The sequence below is a fragment of the Trachurus trachurus genome (genome assembly GCF_905171665.1).
Source record: "Trachurus trachurus genome assembly, chromosome: 17".
In the NCBI taxonomy this organism is placed as follows: domain Eukaryota; kingdom Metazoa; phylum Chordata; class Actinopteri; order Carangiformes; family Carangidae; genus Trachurus; species Trachurus trachurus.
In genome coordinates this window covers 24,300,833-24,322,819 of record NC_139900.1, presented here as the reverse complement: position 1 = coordinate 24,322,819, position 21,987 = coordinate 24,300,833, and the positions used below count along the sequence as shown (strand labels likewise).

The window sequence follows — 21,987 nt, the reverse complement described above, 5'->3', positions numbered from 1 at the left end:
AAACAAACCTTAGCGGTGGGCTACAAATCAATAGCCTACAAGTAGATGAACGAGCATCATTAAAAATAATCCCCGCTGATAGTTATTACAGGACCCGACCATACAAAATATCGTAACACTGCTTAACAATAGATTTTAACAATAGCTACTGCTGCTACATAGGCTATAGGGCCAAACTGTTGCCTATAATGCTGTCATGTCAGATCTCACTCATCATCTTCCTTTCCCGACTCATCATCACAGTTATCCACCTCATCCTCACCCTCCTCCATGTCCTTCTCCTCCCCATCATCCTCCACTACAAGTTCATTCTCAAATTCTTCCCATGAAAAGCAAGACATTACAAGGCCCTTGGGGGAGACCCCCTCCTGCTAGACTACTGTAATAGAGAGAGAGCTATACAATAATGTGTGATGTTCGGATAGGTTTATTAGTGCATTTTACAGACAGAGGAAACTTTGTATGAGGCATAGAATAGCATGACAATACAACTAAATGCGATATGCACTCAACTGATTGCAGTGTGAAAATATAGGAATTGAGAAAAAAAAGATCATATATAGTGCCTCCCATTTATATCGGCACATGGCATGTGATCAGCTTCATTGATTTTCTGATTAAAACCAACACTTCTGCTGTCATTGAGCATGCAGGATATTTTCTGATGTCAATTTGTTGTTCACTCAGGATCTGCAAGAAAACAACATATTCATGATACATTTTCTAAAATATATATTATATACAGTATATATATATACATATACAGTACAGGCCAAAAGTTTGGACACATCTTCTCATTCAATGTGTTTCCTTTATTCTCACTGAAGGCACCAAAACTATGAATGAACACATGTGGAATTAACAAAAAAGTGTGAAATAACTGAAAACATGTATTTTCTTCTTTGTCTTCTCTTTCTTCTTCCTCTCCTTCTTCTTCCTCCTCCTCTATCTCTGCCCCCACCAATTCTAGTTTCTTCAAAGTAGCCACCCTTTGCTCTGATTACTGCTTTGCACACTCTTAGCATTCTCTTGATGAGCTTCAAGAGGTGAACCTGACCTGAAAATGGTTTTCACTTCACAGGTGTGCCTTGTCAGGGTTCATTAGTGGAATTTCAGTGAGAATCTACAATGTAAATAGTCATGAAAATAAAGGAAATGCATTGAGTGTGTCCAAACTTTTGGCCTGTACTGTATATATCTGCACATTTGAATTATTTACTGACATTTACTGGTTAATTTGGTTTTGTTTCACCTCAAATACAAAATGTGGCCATAACAATAACTTACAGTGACAAAAATAAGCTACAGCCAGGTACTTGTAGGTGCCACGACAGGGGTCTCCAAACTCTGAGTTGCTTGCTGTGACGATGCAGCTGTTCTTCCCATCACAGCTGTGGATACAGAGTGATGTGATGTGATGTGAGTAAATGAAAGTTAACTACCTGAAGATTTCAGATCAACAAAGAATGGACAACTGCACCTTTCAGCTACTTTGAGCGTGGGACCTGAACACTCAACATTTTGAATCTCAGCGGCAGGACGTTGGTGAGCGCATGTGGTCTCGTCACTACGCCCATAACCAGCACCGAAGACAGATATTACCTGGCCTTCATCTGAGAGGAAGAGGAGGAGAGGTAGATGAAGAACACTGGAATGATGTGATAATGATGTGTATTCATAGAGAAAGTGGTCTTACCACAGGACAGGTGTGCTGAGGAATGCTCACAAACAGCAACGTCATCTGTAACATGAAGCAGATTAGACTTCACTCTACTGAAGGCTCAGTCAGTGTGAGGTCATGGAGATGTGATACTGACTTGGTATGAGACAGGTGTAGCTGGTCTCCAGGTACTTATAGGTGCCGTAGCAGGGATCAGAGGTTTGGATGTCCTCTATGTTTACTTCACACTCTCCTTTGTCATTACACCTACACACACAAACACAGAAATCAAGTAAAAACCTGTGCTCCTGTGGCTAATACCAGAGATGGTTCTATTGACCATATTCACAGCGCCGCCATCTTTCCTTACGTCCTCACTCAGGGCGGGTAAACAAACTGTAACTGCTGCATCCCTGGCTGCAAGCCATACAAACGTTGGGAGTCTGATAAACTGTTTTTCTTTCATTGCTTTCCGGTTGATACAGATTTAAGGAAGGCACGGGTTGTTGACGGGACATCAGGCCATATTTCTTTTCTTTTTTTAAGTATATTTTTTGGCTTTTCACACTTTTATTAGATAGAACAGTTTAGAGAGACAGGAAATTTCAAAGTAAAACGACAGTTGGGTTAAACTGATTTGAATTAAGTTAGCTGGCATTAGCTGCAACTGCTGGTGGCGCTGTGAATATGGTCAATTGGACCCATGGTTCTTAATCTGGATGATTCACAAAGAAGTTTGGTGTATATTGTTTAGCATTGGCTGTGGTGGAGGTCTGTGCTCTCTGAATACATATTATGACCTCTGGAGGATGTGTAGAGCCCCACAAATGAAGATCAGGAACAAGAAGAACTAATTGTAGCAGGCTGTATAAGGGCAAGAAATGGTGGAGAGGGGTCAAAATGGCTGTGGACATTTTGGATGTCTCTGGTGGTTTACCTGCTCCTGAGGAGCTCCAAAGTCCCCTGCAGAGAGCACTTTGTGTCAGTGAGATCCTCTGGAGAACGTCCTTCGCTGCAGGTCTCTGCGTCAGCTCGTCCATACAGAGCCGTCCGCACACTGATCACTCCATGGGCTGTTACAGAAAAGTGACAAAGTCTTCACCTTACTTTGTTCTGTGCCGTGACATAAAGCATGCTGGTTGCATGATTGTGTAAATAAAACCAAATGAAATTGACTTGTGCTGGGGTTCTATTGGTTTGTTCACCAAACAACAAAAAACAAAACATCTCTCCCACTTTAGCTTCTCTCCACTGGCTTCCTGTAGGATTTAGAATAGACTTCAAAATCCTTCTGCTGACTTATAAGGCTCTTAATGGTAAAGCTCCATCCTATCTGAAAGAACTAATCATTCCTTACTGTCCTACCAGAGCACTCCGCTCCCAGAACGCAGGTCTGGACTCCCAGTATCTCTAAAAACAGACTGGGAGGTAGAGCCTTCAGTTACCGGGCTCCTTTACTGTGGAACCAGCTCTCTCCATGGGTCAAAGAGGCAGACACTCTAACTACATTTAAGTCTAGGCTTAAAGGACAATTCCAGGCAAATTCAACTCGGGGGTGTATTTTCCTATCATTTTAAGATTTTCAGTGTAATTGCTCCTGTTTTGCGGTAGTTGTGTCTGTCCCCGCATCGCCACGGCAGCAATGAATGGGAGTGGATGTAAGTTCCGCTGTTTAGGCTGTTTACAGCCCTCAAAGCCGCAATTTTTTTCCACAGACAGCGTCAGATGGTTACTCAAACATGCACCGAGAAGTTTATTTACTTCAAGCAAGCCGACATGTTTGTAAAACTAGATCTAATTTAAACTCTCCCGGAGTCTCGCGCGAGACCCAGTTGCCGTGCGCGGTGTGTTCAGGTGCAGTGGGAAAGCTACCGTTTGTGTCATAAACACAGGAATATCAACTCTTGACTTGCTTCAAGTAAAAAAAACTTCTCGGCGCATGTTTGAGTAGGAAAAAAATGTACACTTGAAGCAAGTCAAGAGTTGATATTCCTGTGTTTATGACACAAACGGTAGCTTTCCCACTGCACCTGAATACACCAGCACTGCAACTTCGGGCTCACGCGAGACTCCGGGAGACTTTGAATTAGGCCTAGATCTAGTTTTACAAACATGTGGGCTTGCTTGAAGTAAATAAACTTCTCGGTGCATGTTTGAGTAGCCATCTGACGCTGTCTGTGGAAAAAAAATGCGGCTTTGAGGGCTGTTAACTCTTTCGCGACCACACTAATTCTTCAGCACATCCGCTCAGGACCACATGTTTTTGGCTATTTGTTTACCTTTTATCTCACGTCGAACCGAACTATGTACGTCACCTAGAAACAAACGGTCTTTACTTGGTTGAAGAGTGACTTTACAACGTGCTTCTCGAAAAAACGGCAAGTTTTTCTGCCGTTTCGTTCGTGAGTACGAAGGAGGAGAAGAGAGCTGGGTTTCTCCAAAAACGGAGCTCCCGCTCTAGTTTCAGAGAAAAACGCACTTTTGTGTCAAGTGGCAATCTGCTCATTTTACCGGTTCTCTGCAGTGTGGCATGTCTCCCAAATCACTTCTACGGCTAAATAAATATATTTGTAGGCAAATCTGGGGGGTGTGGCAGCGTGGAGAGCAGCGGTGCAGCGGTGTGGGTCTCTGGCCGCAGCGCAGCAGCTCCGTGACACTGCTGTGTGACTGGCTGGCGATGAGTGCTGTGGGGCGGGGGCGGCCGGTCACAGCCCCCGCTGCTCAGCGCCCGCTCCGCTGCACCGTGAAAACAGCCGTGATAACGGGCTTTCAGATCCGAGTCTCCAAACCAGAAACGTTTGTAAACAACACCGGAAAAACTCGCCAGATTTGTCGTCGGTCGCTTTTGTCAAAAGAGGGTTTGGAAAGTCGCCAGATTCAGCGAGAAAGTCGCAACACTGTAGCCGACAGCCGCACAGCGCTGCTCGCTGTCCCCAGAGCAGCATTCAAGGAGAACGATTACTCAAACAAAACCCAGATTACACAGTTTATAAAAAACATTATGTTTTGGTTTTAGTTTAAAACAGTTTTACATATCAGAGGACTATCATATTCACACACAGGGTACCTCAGAGTGTCTATTATCTTAATCTGTAAAAAAAACCGTTTTGACGAGTTTGCTCGTCAGTGGTCGTGAACGTTCGGCAGGCTGTGACGAGTTTACTCGTCAATGGTCGCGAAAGAGTTAACAGCCTAAACAGCTGAACTTACATCCACTTCCATTCATTGCTGCCGTGGCGATGCGGGGACAGACACAACTACCGCAAAACAGGAGCGATTAAACTGAAAATCTTCAGATTCCTTCTTTTAGACCTAAAATGATAGGAAAATACACCCCCGGGTTGAATTCGCCTGGAATTGTCCTTTAAGACCTTCCTTTATGACAGAGCTTTTAGTTAGGGCTGGTTCAGGTAGCTCTGAACCATTTTATAGCTACTCTGCTATAGACTTATGGCGCATTTCCACTAGCACGGCTCGGCTCGATACGGCTCGGCTCGGCTCGGTTTGGTTGTGTTTCCATTACAACTGAGTATCACTTGGTGCCTCTTCGACGTGGGCGGGGTCGTCATAACACGGCTGCGCGAAACCGAAACCCTTTCGTTCCGTGTGGTGCCGTCGAGCTCCCTCTGAATCCTTTCTTCGGCAACCAGAGTCAGGAACGTCTGGACCTCCTCGACCGACCAAGGAGTGGATTTCTTCTGAGAAACCATCTCGTGTTCGAAGTCAAACAGCAGTACAAACTGAAGCAGTAAAAAGTGGTCTTGTCTTGAGTCTTGTTTTTATTTACATTCTAATCAATCGTCGTGCGGTTATGACGCTTCCAGTGACGACACTCATCGGCCAATCAGTGGAAGGCAGTCAGCTGACGTCACGTTTTAGTAACACTTCGGCTCGCTTGGAACCAGGGCTGAGGTGATACCAAAAGTGTACCTGGTTGCAGGTACTGCGTGCTAGTGGAAACACGCAAATAGCGCGCCGAGCCGAAGCGCGCTAGTGGAAACGCGGCATTAGACTGCTGGGGGACACATCTGGTTACATGGAGCCCTCTCCCCTCTTTCTATGGAGTTGTTCCTCAGTGGATGTGAGGGTCTAAGGGCAGAAGATGTTGTTATGATGCCATGTACAGCCCTTTGAGACAAACTGTTACAAACGGGCTATACAAATAAAATTGCCTTGCCTTGCCTTCCGACCAGTCAGTGAGTGATGGTTAGTGACAGAGCTGTCCCACAACTGATCACCAAGAGCAAATCAACACTCAGATTTCTGCAGTAAGTCGGAGTGGCCTGTGCAGCAAGTCATCATGACCAATAGTTATGTTTTGTTGCTAGTTGACATCTACTGTAGTAGTTGGAGTGATTACAACAGAAGCAACAAGAATATATTTCAATGTGGAGTTTGGTCAACTATCACACAAAAGAGTGGTGTTTGATTCTACATGCAATCCATGCTGTAATTGTAACCATGACAAAAATGCTTCTAATGTGGAGCCAAATCATGATCTGAAAAAGAATCTGGCCCAGCATCCAGGCTGTCACACCTTAAAACATACATGACTCAACTCTGCAGTCGGTTCATCACAAACTAGAAACAGCAGAGGCAATTGTAGTGTTAGAAAGCATTAACTTAACCATTGATACACCCACAGTGTCTATACCATCATGTCCAAATGTCTCTGTTCCCATCTGTCCAGACTCAAACACAACAAGAGTTGTCATACTAAAACAAGGCCAATCACTTCTACGGCTAAATAAATATATTTGTAGGCAAATCTGGGGGGTGTGGCAGCGTGGAGAGCAGCGGTGCAGCGGTGTGGGTCTCTGGCCGCAGCGCAGCAGCTCCGTGACACTGCTGTGTGACTGGCTGGCGATGAGTGCTGTGGGGCGGGGGCGGCCGGTCACAGCCCCCGCTGCTCAGCGCCCGCTCCGCTGCACCGTGAAAACAGCCGTGATAACGGGCTTTCAGATCCGAGTCTCCAAACCAGAAACGTTTGTAAACAACACCGGAAAAACTCGCCAGATTTGTCGTCGGTCGCTTTTGTCAAAAGAGGGTTTGGAAAGTCGCCAGATTCAGCGAGAAAGTCGCAACACTGTAGCCGACAGCCGCACAGCGCTGCTCGCTGTCCCCAGAGCAGCATTCAAGGAGAACGATTACTCAAACAAAACCCAGATTACACAGTTTATAAAAAACATTATGTTTTGGTTTTAGTTTAAAACAGTTTTACATATCAGAGGACTATCATATTCACACACAGGGTACCTCAGAGTGTCTATTATCTTAATCTGTAAAAAAAACCGTTTTGACGAGTTTGCTCGTCAGTGGTCGTGAACGTTCGGCAGGCTGTGACGAGTTTACTCGTCAATGGTCGCGAAAGAGTTAACAGCCTAAACAGCTGAACTTACATCCACTTCCATTCATTGCTGCCGTGGCGATGCGGGGACAGACACAACTACCGCAAAACAGGAGCGATTAAACTGAAAATCTTCAGATTCCTTCTTTTAGACCTAAAATGATAGGAAAATACACCCCCGGGTTGAATTCGCCTGGAATTGTCCTTTAAGACCTTCCTTTATGACAGAGCTTTTAGTTAGGGCTGGTTCAGGTAGCTCTGAACCATTTTATAGCTACTCTGCTATAGACTTATGGCGCATTTCCACTAGCACGGCTCGGCTCGATACGGCTCGGCTCGGCTCGGTTTGGTTGTGTTTCCATTACAACTGAGTATCACTTGGTGCCTCTTCGACGTGGGCGGGGTCGTCATAACACGGCTGCGCGAAACCGAAACCCTTTCGTTCCGTGTGGTGCCGTCGAGCTCCCTCTGAATCCTTTCTTCGGCAACCAGAGTCAGGAACGTCTGGACCTCCTCGACCGACCAAGGAGTGGATTTCTTCTGAGAAACCATCTCGTGTTCGAAGTCAAACAGCAGTACAAACTGAAGCAGTAAAAAGTGGTCTTGTCTTGAGTCTTGTTTTTATTTACATTCTAATCAATCGTCGTGCGGTTATGACGCTTCCAGTGACGACACTCATCGGCCAATCAGTGGAAGGCAGTCAGCTGACGTCACGTTTTAGTAACACTTCGGCTCGCTTGGAACCAGGGCTGAGGTGATACCAAAAGTGTACCTGGTTGCAGGTACTGCGTGCTAGTGGAAACACGCAAATAGCGCGCCGAGCCGAAGCGCGCTAGTGGAAACGCGGCATTAGACTGCTGGGGGACACATCTGGTTACATGGAGCCCTCTCCCCTCTTTCTATGGAGTTGTTCCTCAGTGGATGTGAGGGTCTAAGGGCAGAAGATGTTGTTATGATGCCATGTACAGCCCTTTGAGACAAACTGTTACAAACGGGCTATACAAATAAAATTGCCTTGCCTTGCCTTCCGACCAGTCAGTGAGTGATGGTTAGTGACAGAGCTGTCCCACAACTGATCACCAAGAGCAAATCAACACTCAGATTTCTGCAGTAAGTCGGAGTGGCCTGTGCAGCAAGTCATCATGACCAATAGTTATGTTTTGTTGCTAGTTGACATCTACTGTAGTAGTTGGAGTGATTACAACAGAAGCAACAAGAATATATTTCAATGTGGAGTTTGGTCAACTATCACACAAAAGAGTGGTGTTTGATTCTACATGCAATCCATGCTGTAATTGTAACCATGACAAAAATGCTTCTAATGTGGAGCCAAATCATGATCTGAAAAAGAATCTGGCCCAGCATCCAGGCTGTCACACCTTAAAACATACATGACTCAACTCTGCAGTCGGTTCATCACAAACTAGAAACAGCAGAGGCAATTGTAGTGTTAGAAAGCATTAACTTAACCATTGATACACCCACAGTGTCTATACCATCATGTCCAAATGTCTCTGTTCCCATCTGTCCAGACTCAAACACAACAAGAGTTGTCATACTAAAACAAGGCCAGGGTTCAGAGACTCCACAGTACTGTGGGAGCTAAAAGGGAGATGTAGGAAAACAGATGCTGTTAGTTAGAGTTAAGCCATACCACAGCTTAGACGTTGGACATTCTTGCTGTCAGCACAGGTGATGATTCTTTCTGAGGAAACATCTAAAACACAAATGAGAAAGCATGAGTAAAACTGTGTTGGAGACATATGTGAGAATATGTAAGTCTCTTTTTATATTTACCTGTCATCATGACCAAAAAGGTCGCTGCAAGCACTGAAAAAGAAAACTCACTGTCAAACAGAGCTCCTGTGTACCACAAATAAAACCTCAACATCACCTCAAACCTTTAAAAAGCCAATCAAAGAAGTCTTTCGAAGTTATAAAACACCTCACATTTCTTCTGGGCTTTATATATATGTATATTTTTTCATTTTAAGAACCAAAATCCATCTCAGTGTAGTTTTCCATCTCCTCTCTAAGCATATCTCTGGAGTTCTAGTAACAAAAACTCAGTTGTGTCTATGATATTTTAATACACACTAATGAAAATCAGAATATAGCACCAGGTTAAGTTAAGCCTGGGTGTTAGCCTGGCTGGAAGCAGGCTAGTTGCACAGGATAAATCTCCATGGTAACATATGCCTCTGCTTTTGTGCAAGCAAGTCCTAGATTAAATTAGCAGGATAACGGGAAAATCCCGGCTCAATCCACTATCTTGTTTTTGCACAACAAAGAACATAGAAATCTGATCAGAATCAGTTGTATACTCACACAGTGTGGGGCTGAGTCTGAGCATGGTTTCAGCAGCAGGTGAACAGCCGAACTGAATGTAGCTGATGGACACACCTCTATTTATACTGCTGGACTGAGATGTCTACGTGTCTCACATTTGGGAAAACAATGACCCAGATGGTTCTAAGTTGCTGATTGGTCCAATATGATCAGGAGGAGTTCTGTGTTTTTTGTGACTAGCATCCAGCTCAGTGACACTAGACATGGTAGGTTGAAGGGTTAATTTTCTTCTCACTTGCACCTTCCCTGAATAATACCGCAGGACGTGACACAGCATCATCTGAAGAACTGGTGTGCTTTAACTCAAAATGTAACACTAGAAATTATAAATCAGTTTCTTGGAAATGATGAATTGATGGAGAGAGAGAATCACTTTTTTGAGCACACTCCTAGTGAGCACTTTGGGGCCTCTAACATCCTGGGGCCCCAAACACTACTACGTGTATGCTGTATGGATGTTTTCCTCCTCGATTACAAAGCATTTCTGGTGTAATGAAAATGTGCTCTAATAGAACAGCTCAAACCTCAGCAACGTGTCTTTGTCCAGTCACTGGAGTTTGTTCTACTTCATCTAGGGGACTTATAACTTGAATTCACTTCATTTAATGCAACTCAATTTTTCCTGCTCTTTATCAAGTATATTTCAAAGTGGCAGACCAATATTGCCGTGCCACTTTTTGATGACTGTTGGTCTAAGGTGGGGTTTTTTTACCAATCTCCCAGCTAAACTTTGTGGTATCCCTGAAATGAGGTGAACTGATGGCTCTGTGGTTCCAACGCTAAATACAGTAGAACAAACATTTTGTGCAAATTTAAGATTAACTCTGACACTTTCATGTGCCGTCTTTGCACATGCAAATACATGTTTGTCTTGTAGGCCTGGCTTTTCTTCAAACAAAATCATCAAACCTCAGGCCTGTTATCATTTGATGTATCAAATCATTTTGAAGCTAAGGATTAAATTTACTTACAGTAAGAGGTGACTCTAAACAAGTGAAATCAACTCAAATGTTGAATTCTGGGATGAATGTAAGAATTCTATTAATTCAGCAACTATATCAAAATTAGTAAGTAGTAGCCTAAACAATTAATTATTACATAAAGTAATAGTAAACTGAAGAAAAGTGAATCTCCCTGCACAGCCACAGTTCCTCAGGTGCAGGTGGGTAGCAGGAGTGCGTAAAATTGATAGAAAAGGACGACCACCGCCAGCATAGAGTCTTATCAGTGTGCGGTGGTCGTCCTTTTCTATCAATAAACTAATAGTACTTGATAAACATTAAAGGGATAATTCAACATTTTAGCAGATTCCCCTTTTGCCATAATCGTGACGTGAGCTCTGCACGGCGCGCTGTATCTATGCCTTTCCCTCATAAAACTCATCAAATACACAATTCAACAGCTCCAAAACCCTCTCATGGACAAGGTGTGACCTGCACATTCACCATGCTATGAAATAATAATGGAACGTTACAAGACCAAATAGTTTTCGAGGCAAAAGCCGGAACTACATTCCAGACACGGCTGCTCGGCAAAGTGACTTCAAAAGCGAAAGTAATATTTGCTTCATGTGTCATATGGGGATGGGGATGTCACATGCAAGTATGTTGCTAAATGTTGTGGAGAAAAAAAATATATCTATCCACTTCACCCAAAATGACTCAGATCTTCTATCTCTCTTCTCTCTCTCCCTCTTTGCAGGTGGACAGGATGTACCTACCTCCTTATATGGTGGTCATGGTATATCATTCATTCATGATCTTACACATGTGCTTAAATGTGAGATTCCAGCAGTGTTCCTAATTCCGGAGTAGGTTTTTATATAATTTGAGAGCCCAACAATGAGGTTATAGTAACTGAGACAAAGAGTGTTATTATGTCTATCTTTATATCATTACATTTTAATTATTGTGAACATGATTTGACGTCTGACTTGCAATACTTTTGCAGCCCACCAGATGGAGGCATTTTTGGAGTTCTAAAATGTCAGATTTTACTTTTTTTCTCCCTCAGTTTTTGTGTTCCGTTGCAAACCAAAAAAAAAAACTTCTAAATACCCAAACATTTGTATTTGCAATGATTTTCAGGGAGAAATTGGGGCATTTTCTGGTGGTGGGTGCCAATACTTTTGGCAATGACTGTATAGCACTGATGTGAGATATCACACAGATATCACATGTTTAATGCAGTCACTGATGCTGTTGAAGTAGGTGGGGCAGGTTAAACAGCATCGTGACTGTTTGTCATGAATTTATATAACACCCATTTGATCTACAGCTTGTGTTTATATTTCGTCTCTAGTTGCTGCCAAGTTCATTTTGTGCCTGTTGAGTTGCAGCTGCAGGGTAATTAGGTGGAACACATTTTTTCTATTAATACTCAATAGTCAACAAATTTCTGCCATGAGAACTCTCGTTCTTTTGCAGCTGCTACTGTATTGTTTTTTTGTTTTTTTGGCATACTGTATATGCTCATATTCTGCATAAGCATTAATACATATGTCTCCACTGGTGAGAAGTACGGGATTGTGGCTTTTTTTTTTTTTTCCAGATGAAACCCTTAGACCTAACGCCTGGGTGCTTCACTCCAGGCATTTGCTTTCATGACTAGAGAGCTTGGCAGACTGATGTCCATCTTGACTGGCTTGCCCAGTCCCCCTTGTCAGAGGCTTGTAAAAAGACATTCCGCACTACCTGTCATTCCAGGTCGGGTGTTTGGACCTGCAGCCCAACAGGCTTTAGAGCGCAGTGTGCAGATGAACAAAGCAACAGTTTGCTGACTTCAGCAGGCACCTTCACTAAACCATGACACATTTACCTACCAAGTGATTCAAGAGCCGGCCACCCCGCGTTCCAGCAGGGCCGTTTCAATAGGGTCTCTCTGCAGCCTGCCGTTCAGTCGTTTTGGTCGTTTTTACAGTTACACAATCTAAATAAATTGAGGTGAGTGGGCTCCGGGATCATCGGGGGCAACATCTGCGGTGATTTCTATGGTCTCATAATGTCCACTAAAAAACTTCAAAAGTGTGGGAGAATGTCCTGTTATTGTTATGTTATGCCAACTGAATATACTGTATGTACTACAGCGTTTTGAGTTGTTTTCAGTCAATCCGTGTGTACGATCATTTTTCAAACCTCAGTTTCCACGTGGACAAGGCCTGAGTTCAATGGCTTCAAAATTGTGTTTTGTGAGTTTTGACCTTTTGCTTTCAAACTCTGACCAATTCACCCTGATGAGGAAATCTGGGCTCTGTTTCAGAAAGCAGGGTTGATAAACTCAGTGTTAAACCTTAACTCTGGATTGACAAACCCTGAACCGTCAAACTCAGAGTTTTCCGTTTCATAACAGGTGATAACAATTGGTTCAATCAACGCTGAGTTAATCAGCCCCTGACCCATCATTTCTCACTCAATATGTGAGATTTCTTTTTTTTTTTTAAGTATATTTTTGGGGGCTTTTTTGACTTTAATGGACAGGAGAGTTGAGAGAGAGACAGGAAATGGGAGGCAGAAAGGGGGGTAATGACACACAGGATAGAGCTGCTCGACATGGGATTCGAACCAGAGCCGCCTGCAGTGAGGACTAGCCTCAACGCATGGGGCAGGTGCTCTACCAACTGAGCTAAACACAGAGCACACATAGCTAATCGGAAAAAAAAAGAAGGTTTTATCTCAAGTGTTCCAGTTAATGAACATTTATTCTGCGTGTGTTTGTGCATGCAGCTGCAACTCAACAGGCACAAAATGAACTTGGCAGCAACTAGAGATGAAATATAAACACAAGCTATAGATCAAACAGGAGTTATATAAATTCATGACAAGCAGTCACAATGTTGTTTAACCTGCCCCACCTAATTTAAATTATTATTTAATATCAATAGGTGTAGTGTTGTTGTTCTTAAGTAGTTTTAAGTGCACTGGGGGGGATCCCTCACCAATTGTGTGCAATGACAATGAAGACTGTTCGATTCTATTCAACATTACTAGACTGATACCTGCTACTCTGGTAAAGTGCTCTTTGATGAATACCTGTAAACACTACAAACATGTATGTTTCAGTGACGTTTCTCACAGCCCGACAGATGAACACATGCTTTGCTTCACCGATGTTACGGTTAGGGTTATTATATATATTTACATACATACATGTACATGTCTACAGACTCTACACTCTGTTTCATATACAGTACAGGCCAAAAGTTTGGACACATCTTCTCATTCAATGTGTTTCCTTTATTCTCACTGAAGGCACCAAAACTATGAATGAACACATGTGGAATTAACAAAAAAGTGTGAAATAACTGAAAACATGTATTTTCTTCTTTGTCTTCTCTTTCTTCTTTTCTTCTTCCTCTCCTTCTTCCTCCTCCTCCTCTATCTCTGCCCCCACCGATTCTAGTTTCTTCAAAGTAGCCACCCTTTGCTCTGATTACTGCTTTGCACACTCTTAGCATTCTGTTGATGAGCTTCAAGAGGTGAACCTGACCTGAAAATGGTTTTCACTTCACAGGTGTGCCTTGTCAGGGTTCATTAGTGGAATTTCAGTGAGAATCTACAATGTAAATAGTCATGAAAATAAAGGAAATGCATTGAGTGTGTCCAAACTTTTGGCCTGTACTGTATACAGTGGGTACGGAAAGTATTTAGACCCCCTTCAAATTTACCTTTCTAACCAAGGCTCTTCTCCTCCAACTGTTCAGTTGGTCCGGTCGGCTGCAGCTCTAAGAAGAGCCCTGGTTGACCCAAATTTCTTCCATGTAAGAATGATGGAGGCCACTGTGCTCTTAGAAACAATAAACGCAGCAAAAAAAATGTGTCGGGTTGTTGGTTATAGTTATTGAGTTAATTATTAATCAAGGTTGAAAATGAATAGTTAGTATACTTTATGAGATTGAGTTACTAAATTGGCTATCTGGCGCTCACAGCTGAATTTAATGTTTATCAAATACTATTACTTTATGTAATAATTAATTATTACTACTTACTAATTTTGATACTCTACAGCTGCTGAATTACAGTAATAGAATCCTTGCATTCATCCCAGAATTCAACATTTGAGTTGATTTCAATAGTTTAGAGTCTCCTCTTAAGTAAATTTAATTTTTAGCTTAAAAATGCTTTCATACATGAAATGATAATAGGCCTGAGGTTTGATGATTTTGTTTGAAGAAAAGCCAGGCATGTAACGAAGGTGCACTCACCCATGAAGCATGTGCCAACCAGACTGCCAAGCACTCACTGTGCTCTTGGCAAAACGGTTTGCATCGTCGCCTGCCGTGTAGGAGACCAGGGTTCAAACCCCACCTGGGGCAGTCCTTACCGAGAAACAGAAGAGAGCCAGACATCGGCTACACCTACATGACAAACGTGTATTTGCATGTGCAAAGACGGCACAAGAAAGTGTCTGGGTTATAATTTAGTTTGCACAAAATGTTTGTTCTATTTAGCGTTGGAAGGTGGCACACTCCGTAGTCTCAGATGCAAAAATATTTATTCAAGCTTAAAAACCAAACCTGGTTTTTAAAGGGATAGTTCGGGTCTTTTGACATGAATCTATATGGCATCCCCATCAGCAGTTATGTGCATCAACAGTGACTTTCCCCGGACTGCGTCCCTCCCTTTGGCTCTGTGCTAAAACAAGGGATGGCTTCATCACTTGTGTCATAGTCAGATATGTTTACGTGAACTATCTGAGCAGTAAACTCCGTGAAACAGCTGATGGAAACGCGCACAGCCGTCTACAGGCGGCAGTGCGCAGTGATACGAAGGGAGATAAAATAGCGCCAAGCGATTGCGAGGTCAGACTTTTTTGTGGACAACGGTTTTGTGATGCAAATGTATCACTCTTTTGAAAGCATATTGTTTTGAGAAGCAAAACGCTTTATTTTCGTGACCCCAGCCAACTAGCCGGACTACATTCGTCAGCACCGAAACCAGGCCGGAACTCCGCTCACGTGACACAGTCCGGGGAAAGTCACTGTTGATGCACATAACTGCTGATGGGGATGCTATATAGATTCATGTCAAAAGACCCAAACTATCCCTTTAAAGGGACAAGGAGGAGTTTTGGAAAAGCGAAGCGTTTTCACACTACATTTATGAGCCTCCGCGCGCACCGTGAAATTCTTTGACCGGCGCAAGACAGACTCATGTTTTCATTCATCAGGAATTAAAGTCAGAGGTTCGAAGACGATCAGATACCGTCGTAGTTCCGACCATAAACAGCGATTCGGCGGCGTTATTCTCATGACTCGCCGGGCAGCGTCCGCGAAACCGAAAGTAAAGGAACGCTGGTCGGCTCGCCCAGCATTTCCACCACCACTAATAATAACAAAATAACAATAGAGACAAAACGATATATTTATCGAAAATGGGCCCATTAACAAGTGTGGGTAGCGGAGATTCATCCACATTAATATAAGACTTTTTTATTGTCCCGGAATTTTTCGTTCTGCCGATGGAGAAACTCCTCGTTGTCCCTTTAAGCTTGAATAAATATTTTTGCATGATTGCATCTGAAGCTACGGAGTGTGCCATATTCCTTTTTTTCCTTTGTTCATTTTTTGTTTGTGAGCACCTCATCAATACAGGTGTGCGCTCTCCTCTTCAAAAGACTCTATTTAGCGTTGAAACCACAGAGCCATCGCTTCACCTCATTTCAGGCATACCACAAAGTTTAGCTGGGAGATTGGAAACAAAACAACCTAAGACCAACAGTCATCCAAAAGTGGCATGGCAATATTGGTCTGCCACTTTGAAATATCCATGAACTACTGGATAAAGAGCAGGAAAAACTGCATTAAATAAAGTGAATTCAAGTCAAAAGTCAAAAGTTGAACAAACTCCAGTGACTGGACAATGACACGTTGCTGAGGGTTGAGCTGTTCTATTAGAGCACATTTTCATTACACCAGAAATGCTTTGTAATCGAGGAGGAAAACATTCATACAGCATAGTAGTGTTTGGGGCCCCAGGTTGTTAGAGTACCCAAAGTGCTCACTAGGGGTGTGCTCAAAAAAGAGATTCTCTCTCTCCATCAATTCATCATTTCCAAGAAACTGATTTATCATTTCTAGTGTTACATTTTGAGTTAGAGCACACCAGTTCTTCAGATGATGCTGTGTCACGTCCTGCCCAGGTATTATTCAGGGAAGGTGCAAGTGAGAAGAAAATTAACCCTTTAACCTATCCTGTCTAGTGTACCATTGTATGTTATTGTTATTTGTTTTATGTAAAGCATCTTGGTCAAACTAGGTTCTTTATAAGGTGCTCTATAAATAAACGTGACCTTGACCTTGACCTTGACTGAGCTGGATGCTAGTCACAGAAAAACACAGAACTCCTCCTGATCATATTGGACCAATCAGCAACTTAGAACCATCTGGGTCATTGTTTTCCCAAATGTGAGACACGTAGACATCTCAGTCCAGCAGTATAAATAGAGGTGTGTCCATCAGCTACATTCAGTTCGGCTGTTCACCTGCTGCTGAAACCATGCTCAGACTCAGCCCCACACTGTGTGAGTATACAACTGATTCTGGTCAGATTTCTATGTTCTTTGTTGTGCAAAAACAATATAGTGGATTGAGCCGGGATTTTCCTGTTATCCTGCTGATTTAAACTAGGACTTGCTTGCACAAAAGCAGAGGCGCGTATGTTACCATGGAGATTTATCCTGTGCAGCTAGCCTGCTCCCAGCCAGGCTAACACCCAGGCTTAACTTAACCTTTATTACTAGAGAGAGGAGATGGAAAACTACACTGAGGTGGATTTTGGTTTTTAAAATGAAAAATTATGGCTTTTTAAAGGTTTGACAGTGAGTTTTCTTTTTCAGTGCTTGCAGCGACCTTTTTGGTCATGATGACAGGTAAATGTAAAAAGAGACTTACATATTCTCACATATGTCTCCAATACAGTTTTACTCATGCTTTCTCATTTGTGTTTTAGATGTTTCCTCAGAAAGAATCATCACCTGTGCTGACAGCAAGAATGTCCAACGTCTACGCTGTGGTATGGCTTAACTCTACATCGCCCATTCAGCTCCCACAGTACTGTGGAGTCTCTGAACTCTGAAGCAGAGACGTAAAAACACTGCTGGCCTTGTTTTAGTAAAAACTCTTGTTGTGTTTGAGTCTGGACAGATGGGAACAGAGACATTTGGACATGATGGTATACACTGTGGGTGTCTCCATGGTTAAGTTAATGCTTTCTAACACTACAATTGCCTCTGCTATTTCTAGTTTGTGATATTTTGTGATGAACCGACTGCACAGTTGAGTCATGTATGTTTTAAGGTGTGACAGCCTGGATGCTGGTGGTTTCTGAGACTGAGTGACCAGTTGTTTGGATGAAGATGATTTACATTTTAAAACGAATCCACAACAAAATACATTCCTGTTGCTTCTGTTGTAATCACTACAGCCACTAGATGTCACCTAACAACAAAACATAACTATGGGTCATGATGACTTGCTGCAGAAATCTGACTGAGTGTTGATTTGCTCTTGGTGATCAGTTGTGGTGCTGGTGGGACAGCTCTGTCACTAACCATCACTCACTGACTGGTCGGAACAAACCAACAGAACCCCAGCACAAGTCCATTTCATTTGGTTTTATTTACACAATGCACCCAGCATGCTTTATGTCATGGCACAGAACAGAGTAAGGTGAAGACTTTGTCTCTTTTCTGTAACAGTCCATGGAGTGATCAGTGTGGAGACGGGTCTGTATGGACGAGCTGACGCAGAGACCTGCAGCGAAGGACGTCCTCCAGAGCAGCTCACTGACACAAAGTGCTCTCTGCAGGGGACTTTGGAGCTCCTCAGGAGCAGGTAAACCACCAGAGACATCCTAAATGTCTACAGCTTTTAGATAAAAAGACAGATGTTGACACCTGGAGCTGCAGATATCTGAGGGTAAAATTACAGATTATCTTTACACTAATAAAATAGTTCCCAGGTGTCTTAAAGACATGTGTGTGACATGCTTTGGTCAAAATACCCCAAGGATCAAACATCACAGCTCTCTTCATCCTCTCAAAACAGCCCTGTTCAGAACGGCTGGTTTCAGAGCCTGTCCCTTTAAATGCAAATGAACCACTGCTTGCCCCGCCCCTTCTACTAGTACCAGGTAGGGGTGGTATTATCCAAGTTCAAAAATTACATCATTGAAAGACATCTGAGGGAACAGCTCATAAAACCACATGGATTTCAACCTAGGGAGCCTGCACATTAAAGAAGATTTCTGTCAATTCTCACATTTTGGGGCTGAAAGGCAAGACAAACACCAAAATACATGTTAAAGAGCCTTCAAAAAGTGATTTTCCCATAATATGTCTCCTTTAAATCTCAGGAATATTGCCAAGATTCCCCATTTGATCACCTTGCGATGCTGAAACTCTAATCCATTCTTTTGTATCTGCCAGACTATTTTGGCCTTTTCACCGGTCTTCCTAAATCTGCCACTAGACTTTCCAGCTCGTCCAAAATGCAGCGGCTAGAGTACTGAATGAATCTAGGAAATGTACACATATAACACCCATTCTGGCCTCTCTCCATTGGCTAACCATACAGGCCAGAGCTGATTTTACCCCAGCACGTCCTCTTCGTTCACTCAATGCTGGTCTCCTGACCATTCCTCCTGTGAGAAAGATAACAGTTGGCTACAGAGCATTCACTAACGAGCCCATTTTCTTTGGAATAGCCTCCCATCACAAGTTTAACAAGCTCGTTCAGTATACATTTTTAAATCAAGACATAAGACCATCGTTGTTCTTTTCTCTACTTTTTGATGCTTCTAAACATGTTTGGTTAATTCATATCTTTTATTGTCTTGTTATGTTTGCTTCATGCACTATTTTATTGTAAATTGTAAAGTGTGACCATGTTGCATGGTGATTCTACATGTTAAATAAAGAATTAGAATTAGAATTTGTGCGACTCTACACGTCCATCCGAGGTCATAATATGCATTCAGGGAGCACAGACCTCCACCAAGCCCAACACTAAACAATATACACCAGACTTCTTTGTGAATCATCCAGATTAAGCACCGTGGGTACAACAGAACCATCTCTGGTATTAGCCAAAGGAGCATTAATTTCTGTGTTTGTGTGTGTGTAGGTGTAATGGCAATACAGTGTGTGAAGTAAACATAGATGTCATCCAAACCTCTGATCCCTGCTACGGCATCTACAAGTACCTGGAGACCAGCTACACCTGTATCAAACCAAGTCAGTATCACATCTGCATGACCTCACTGACTGAGCCTTCAGTAGAGTGAAGTCTAATCTGCTTCATGTTACAGATGACGTTGCTGTTTGTGAGCGTTCCTCAGCACACCTGTCCTGTGGTAAGACCACTTTCTCTATGAATACACATCATTATCACATCATTTCAGTGTTCTTCATCTACCTCTCCTCCTCTTCCTCTCAGATGAAGGCCAGGAAATATATGTCTACAGTGCTGATTATGGACGTAATGACGAGACAACATGCACTTTCGAACGTCCTGTCGCTGAGATTCAAAATGTTGCGTGTTCAAGTCCCACGACCAAAGTAGCTGAAAGGTGCAGTTATCCATTCTTTGTTGATTTGATATCTTAAGGTAGTTAACTTTCATTTACTCACATCTCATCACTCTGTATCCACAGCTGTAATGGGAAGAACAGCTGCATCGTCACAGCGAGCAACTCACTGTATGGAGACCCCTGTCATGGCACATACAAGTACCTGGATGTGGGTTATCTTTGTCACTGTAAGTTATTATTGAGGCCACATTTTGACAGAGAGATCATTATCAGTAATTATGATTATAATGTGCCAATAGTTATTTAGTTACATTTATATTCTTAATGAATGTGTTCTGTTTTCTTGCAGAACCTGTTTGAACAACACATTGACATCAGGAAATATCCTCAATGCATGCTCAATAACAGCAGAAGTGTGGGTTTTAATCAGAAAATCAATGAAGCTGATCACATTCCAATGTAGGGTGGAGGTTTTATGTTTAGTGCCGATATAAATGAAAGGCACATTATATGATCTTTTTTTTTTCTAAATCTGGGTCTATTTCGTATATTTTTACACTGCAATCAGATATTGCATTTAGCTGTATTGTCATGCAGTTCTATGCCTCATTCAAAGTTTCCTCTCTTGCCTCTGTCTGTTAAACGATACACTAATAAACCTAATCTGAACATCGCACATTATTGTACCGCTCTCTCTTTCTATTAGTCCAGCAGGAGGGACCCTCAGGTGTTGAGGTTGAGGTAGAGCAAGAGTTTTTTTTTTATCTTCAGGGTCTCCCATTCATGAAATGGATTGTTGTGTAACTTTTGTAAAAGCAGAAGGGATGAAATCAATGAATAAAGTGATGCATCCCATAAACTCAGAAACAGCTGATGGCTAGGAAGGTTTGGTAAATTTCACCAGATGATGGCCTAATGAACCTGTCTTGCTTCTGAAGGGCAGCTCAGATCCTGCTCAGATTTTGCATGTGAGTAGTCAGGTACCTATAGTGCATATGTATCAACAATATGATGTTGATAGTTCGTTTAACTTGTGTGCTGTAAGGACCCGTCCCAGGCTGAGGGACAGGCTGAGGAGCTCTGAGCGGAGACACTGGTTCTACAGGTTTGAAGGAGACAGTTGATGTGATTGGGACAGTGATCAGGATCCTGGACCAGGCCCATCGGAGGAATTCTACACATGTCCAACTGGTGTGTAACTAAGAGGTGTACGGCTGTTACATGGCCGAGATGTGGATCTCAGTGCATCTCAGTGGTCAGGTGTGTCACGGAACTCTGGCAGAAATACATGCGACAACATTGTTTAGTTCATGAAGGTCTTTCCAAACTTATTTATCCTTGTCACTTCCTATTTCCTCAAAAAATATTAATAAAGCCAACACAGTAATTTTCCAACTCTTGTGAGGCAATAAAATCCACTACATTAAAATGTCAGCTTGTGAGAGAGTAAGAGTAAGTGAGAGAGTGAATCTATGGTTGGCACCTTTAGAATTAACTGGATAAAAAATGTTGTCTGTCACAACCAAACCCCACGTGGTTCCACAATCCAAGGTCCTTGTTTGAAAAAATTGTTTTTTTTAGATTTTATTTTGAAATGTGATTTTGAGGTGAGCAGGACCCGATAAAGCTGTCTAATTTTCACAAGCAGATTTTGCAGTTTTGTAAAATGATATTTACCCACAAATTTTCTATTCAACCATATAGAACAATAGAGTAATTACACTTAATCATGAATCAATCTTTAAGAGCAATTGGTTTGACAGAGACATTATAGCCTATATGTAACAGATTTAATGGGTGATAATTTTGTCAGGTATGACACAGCGAGTCCCTTGTAAACTGAAGCAGACAAGGCAGCAGGTGGTGTGGAGCTACTGCATGGAGTTTGAAAACACAACATTTCAAAGGAACTTGCTCAGGCTCTCAGCCTTCAGAGAAATGAGGACTGCCCCAATGTCCCTACTTTCCATGCGCAGAGGCTACAGTCCTCGTCGCAGTGAACCCGGCTTGATTCCACCGGTGGCCCTTTGCGGCATGTCATTCCCCTTCTGTCTCCCAGTTTCCTGTCTCTCTACAGCTGCCTTATCAATTAAAGTACAACCAAA

The 21,987-nt window shown here is 42.6% G+C and overlaps 2 protein-coding genes across 2 annotated transcripts; one reads left to right on the top strand and one right to left on the bottom strand.

Moving 5' to 3' along the window:
• Positions 1-560: 560 nt before the first annotated feature.
• LOC311000601 (L-rhamnose-binding lectin SML-like) lies at positions 561-9,370 on the bottom strand. The gene is made up of 9 exons (XM_083991340.1): positions 9,336-9,370; positions 8,805-8,837; positions 8,662-8,724; positions 2,598-2,733; positions 1,818-1,927; positions 1,697-1,741; positions 1,481-1,613; positions 1,288-1,391; positions 561-690 (listed from the first exon to the last, which is right to left on the bottom strand). The coding sequence occupies exons 1-9, from the start codon at positions 9,358-9,360 to the stop codon at positions 680-682; spliced, it is 660 nt and encodes a 219-aa protein (XP_083847466.1). The 5' UTR covers positions 9,361-9,370; the 3' UTR covers positions 561-679.
• A 7,845-nt stretch (positions 9,371-17,215) lies between these two features.
• Positions 17,216-20,345, top strand: LOC311000600 (L-rhamnose-binding lectin CSL2-like; the record flags this gene model as incomplete). The annotated part of the gene is made up of 7 exons (XM_083991339.1): positions 17,216-17,222; positions 17,315-17,365; positions 18,051-18,186; positions 19,477-19,586; positions 19,789-19,921; positions 20,006-20,090; positions 20,232-20,345. 7 exons carry the CDS (start codon positions 17,216-17,218, stop codon positions 20,343-20,345), a joined length of 636 nt encoding a protein of 211 aa, XP_083847465.1.
• Between the last annotated feature and the right edge of the window lie 1,642 nt (positions 20,346-21,987).

Excerpts from the sequence above, each read along its gene's own strand:
- LOC311000601 (XM_083991340.1), bottom strand. The coding sequence starts at position 9,360 with ATGCTCAGACTCAGCCCCACACTGT. Across the intron at positions 2,734-8,661 it reads TGTCCAACGTCTAAGCTGTG|CCCATGGAGTGATCAGTGTG; the intron begins GTATGGCTTAAC and ends TTTCTGTAACAG. Across the intron at positions 1,614-1,696 it reads CTCAGCACACCTGTCCTGTG|ATGAAGGCCAGGTAATATCT; the intron begins GTAAGACCACTT and ends TCTTCCTCTCAG.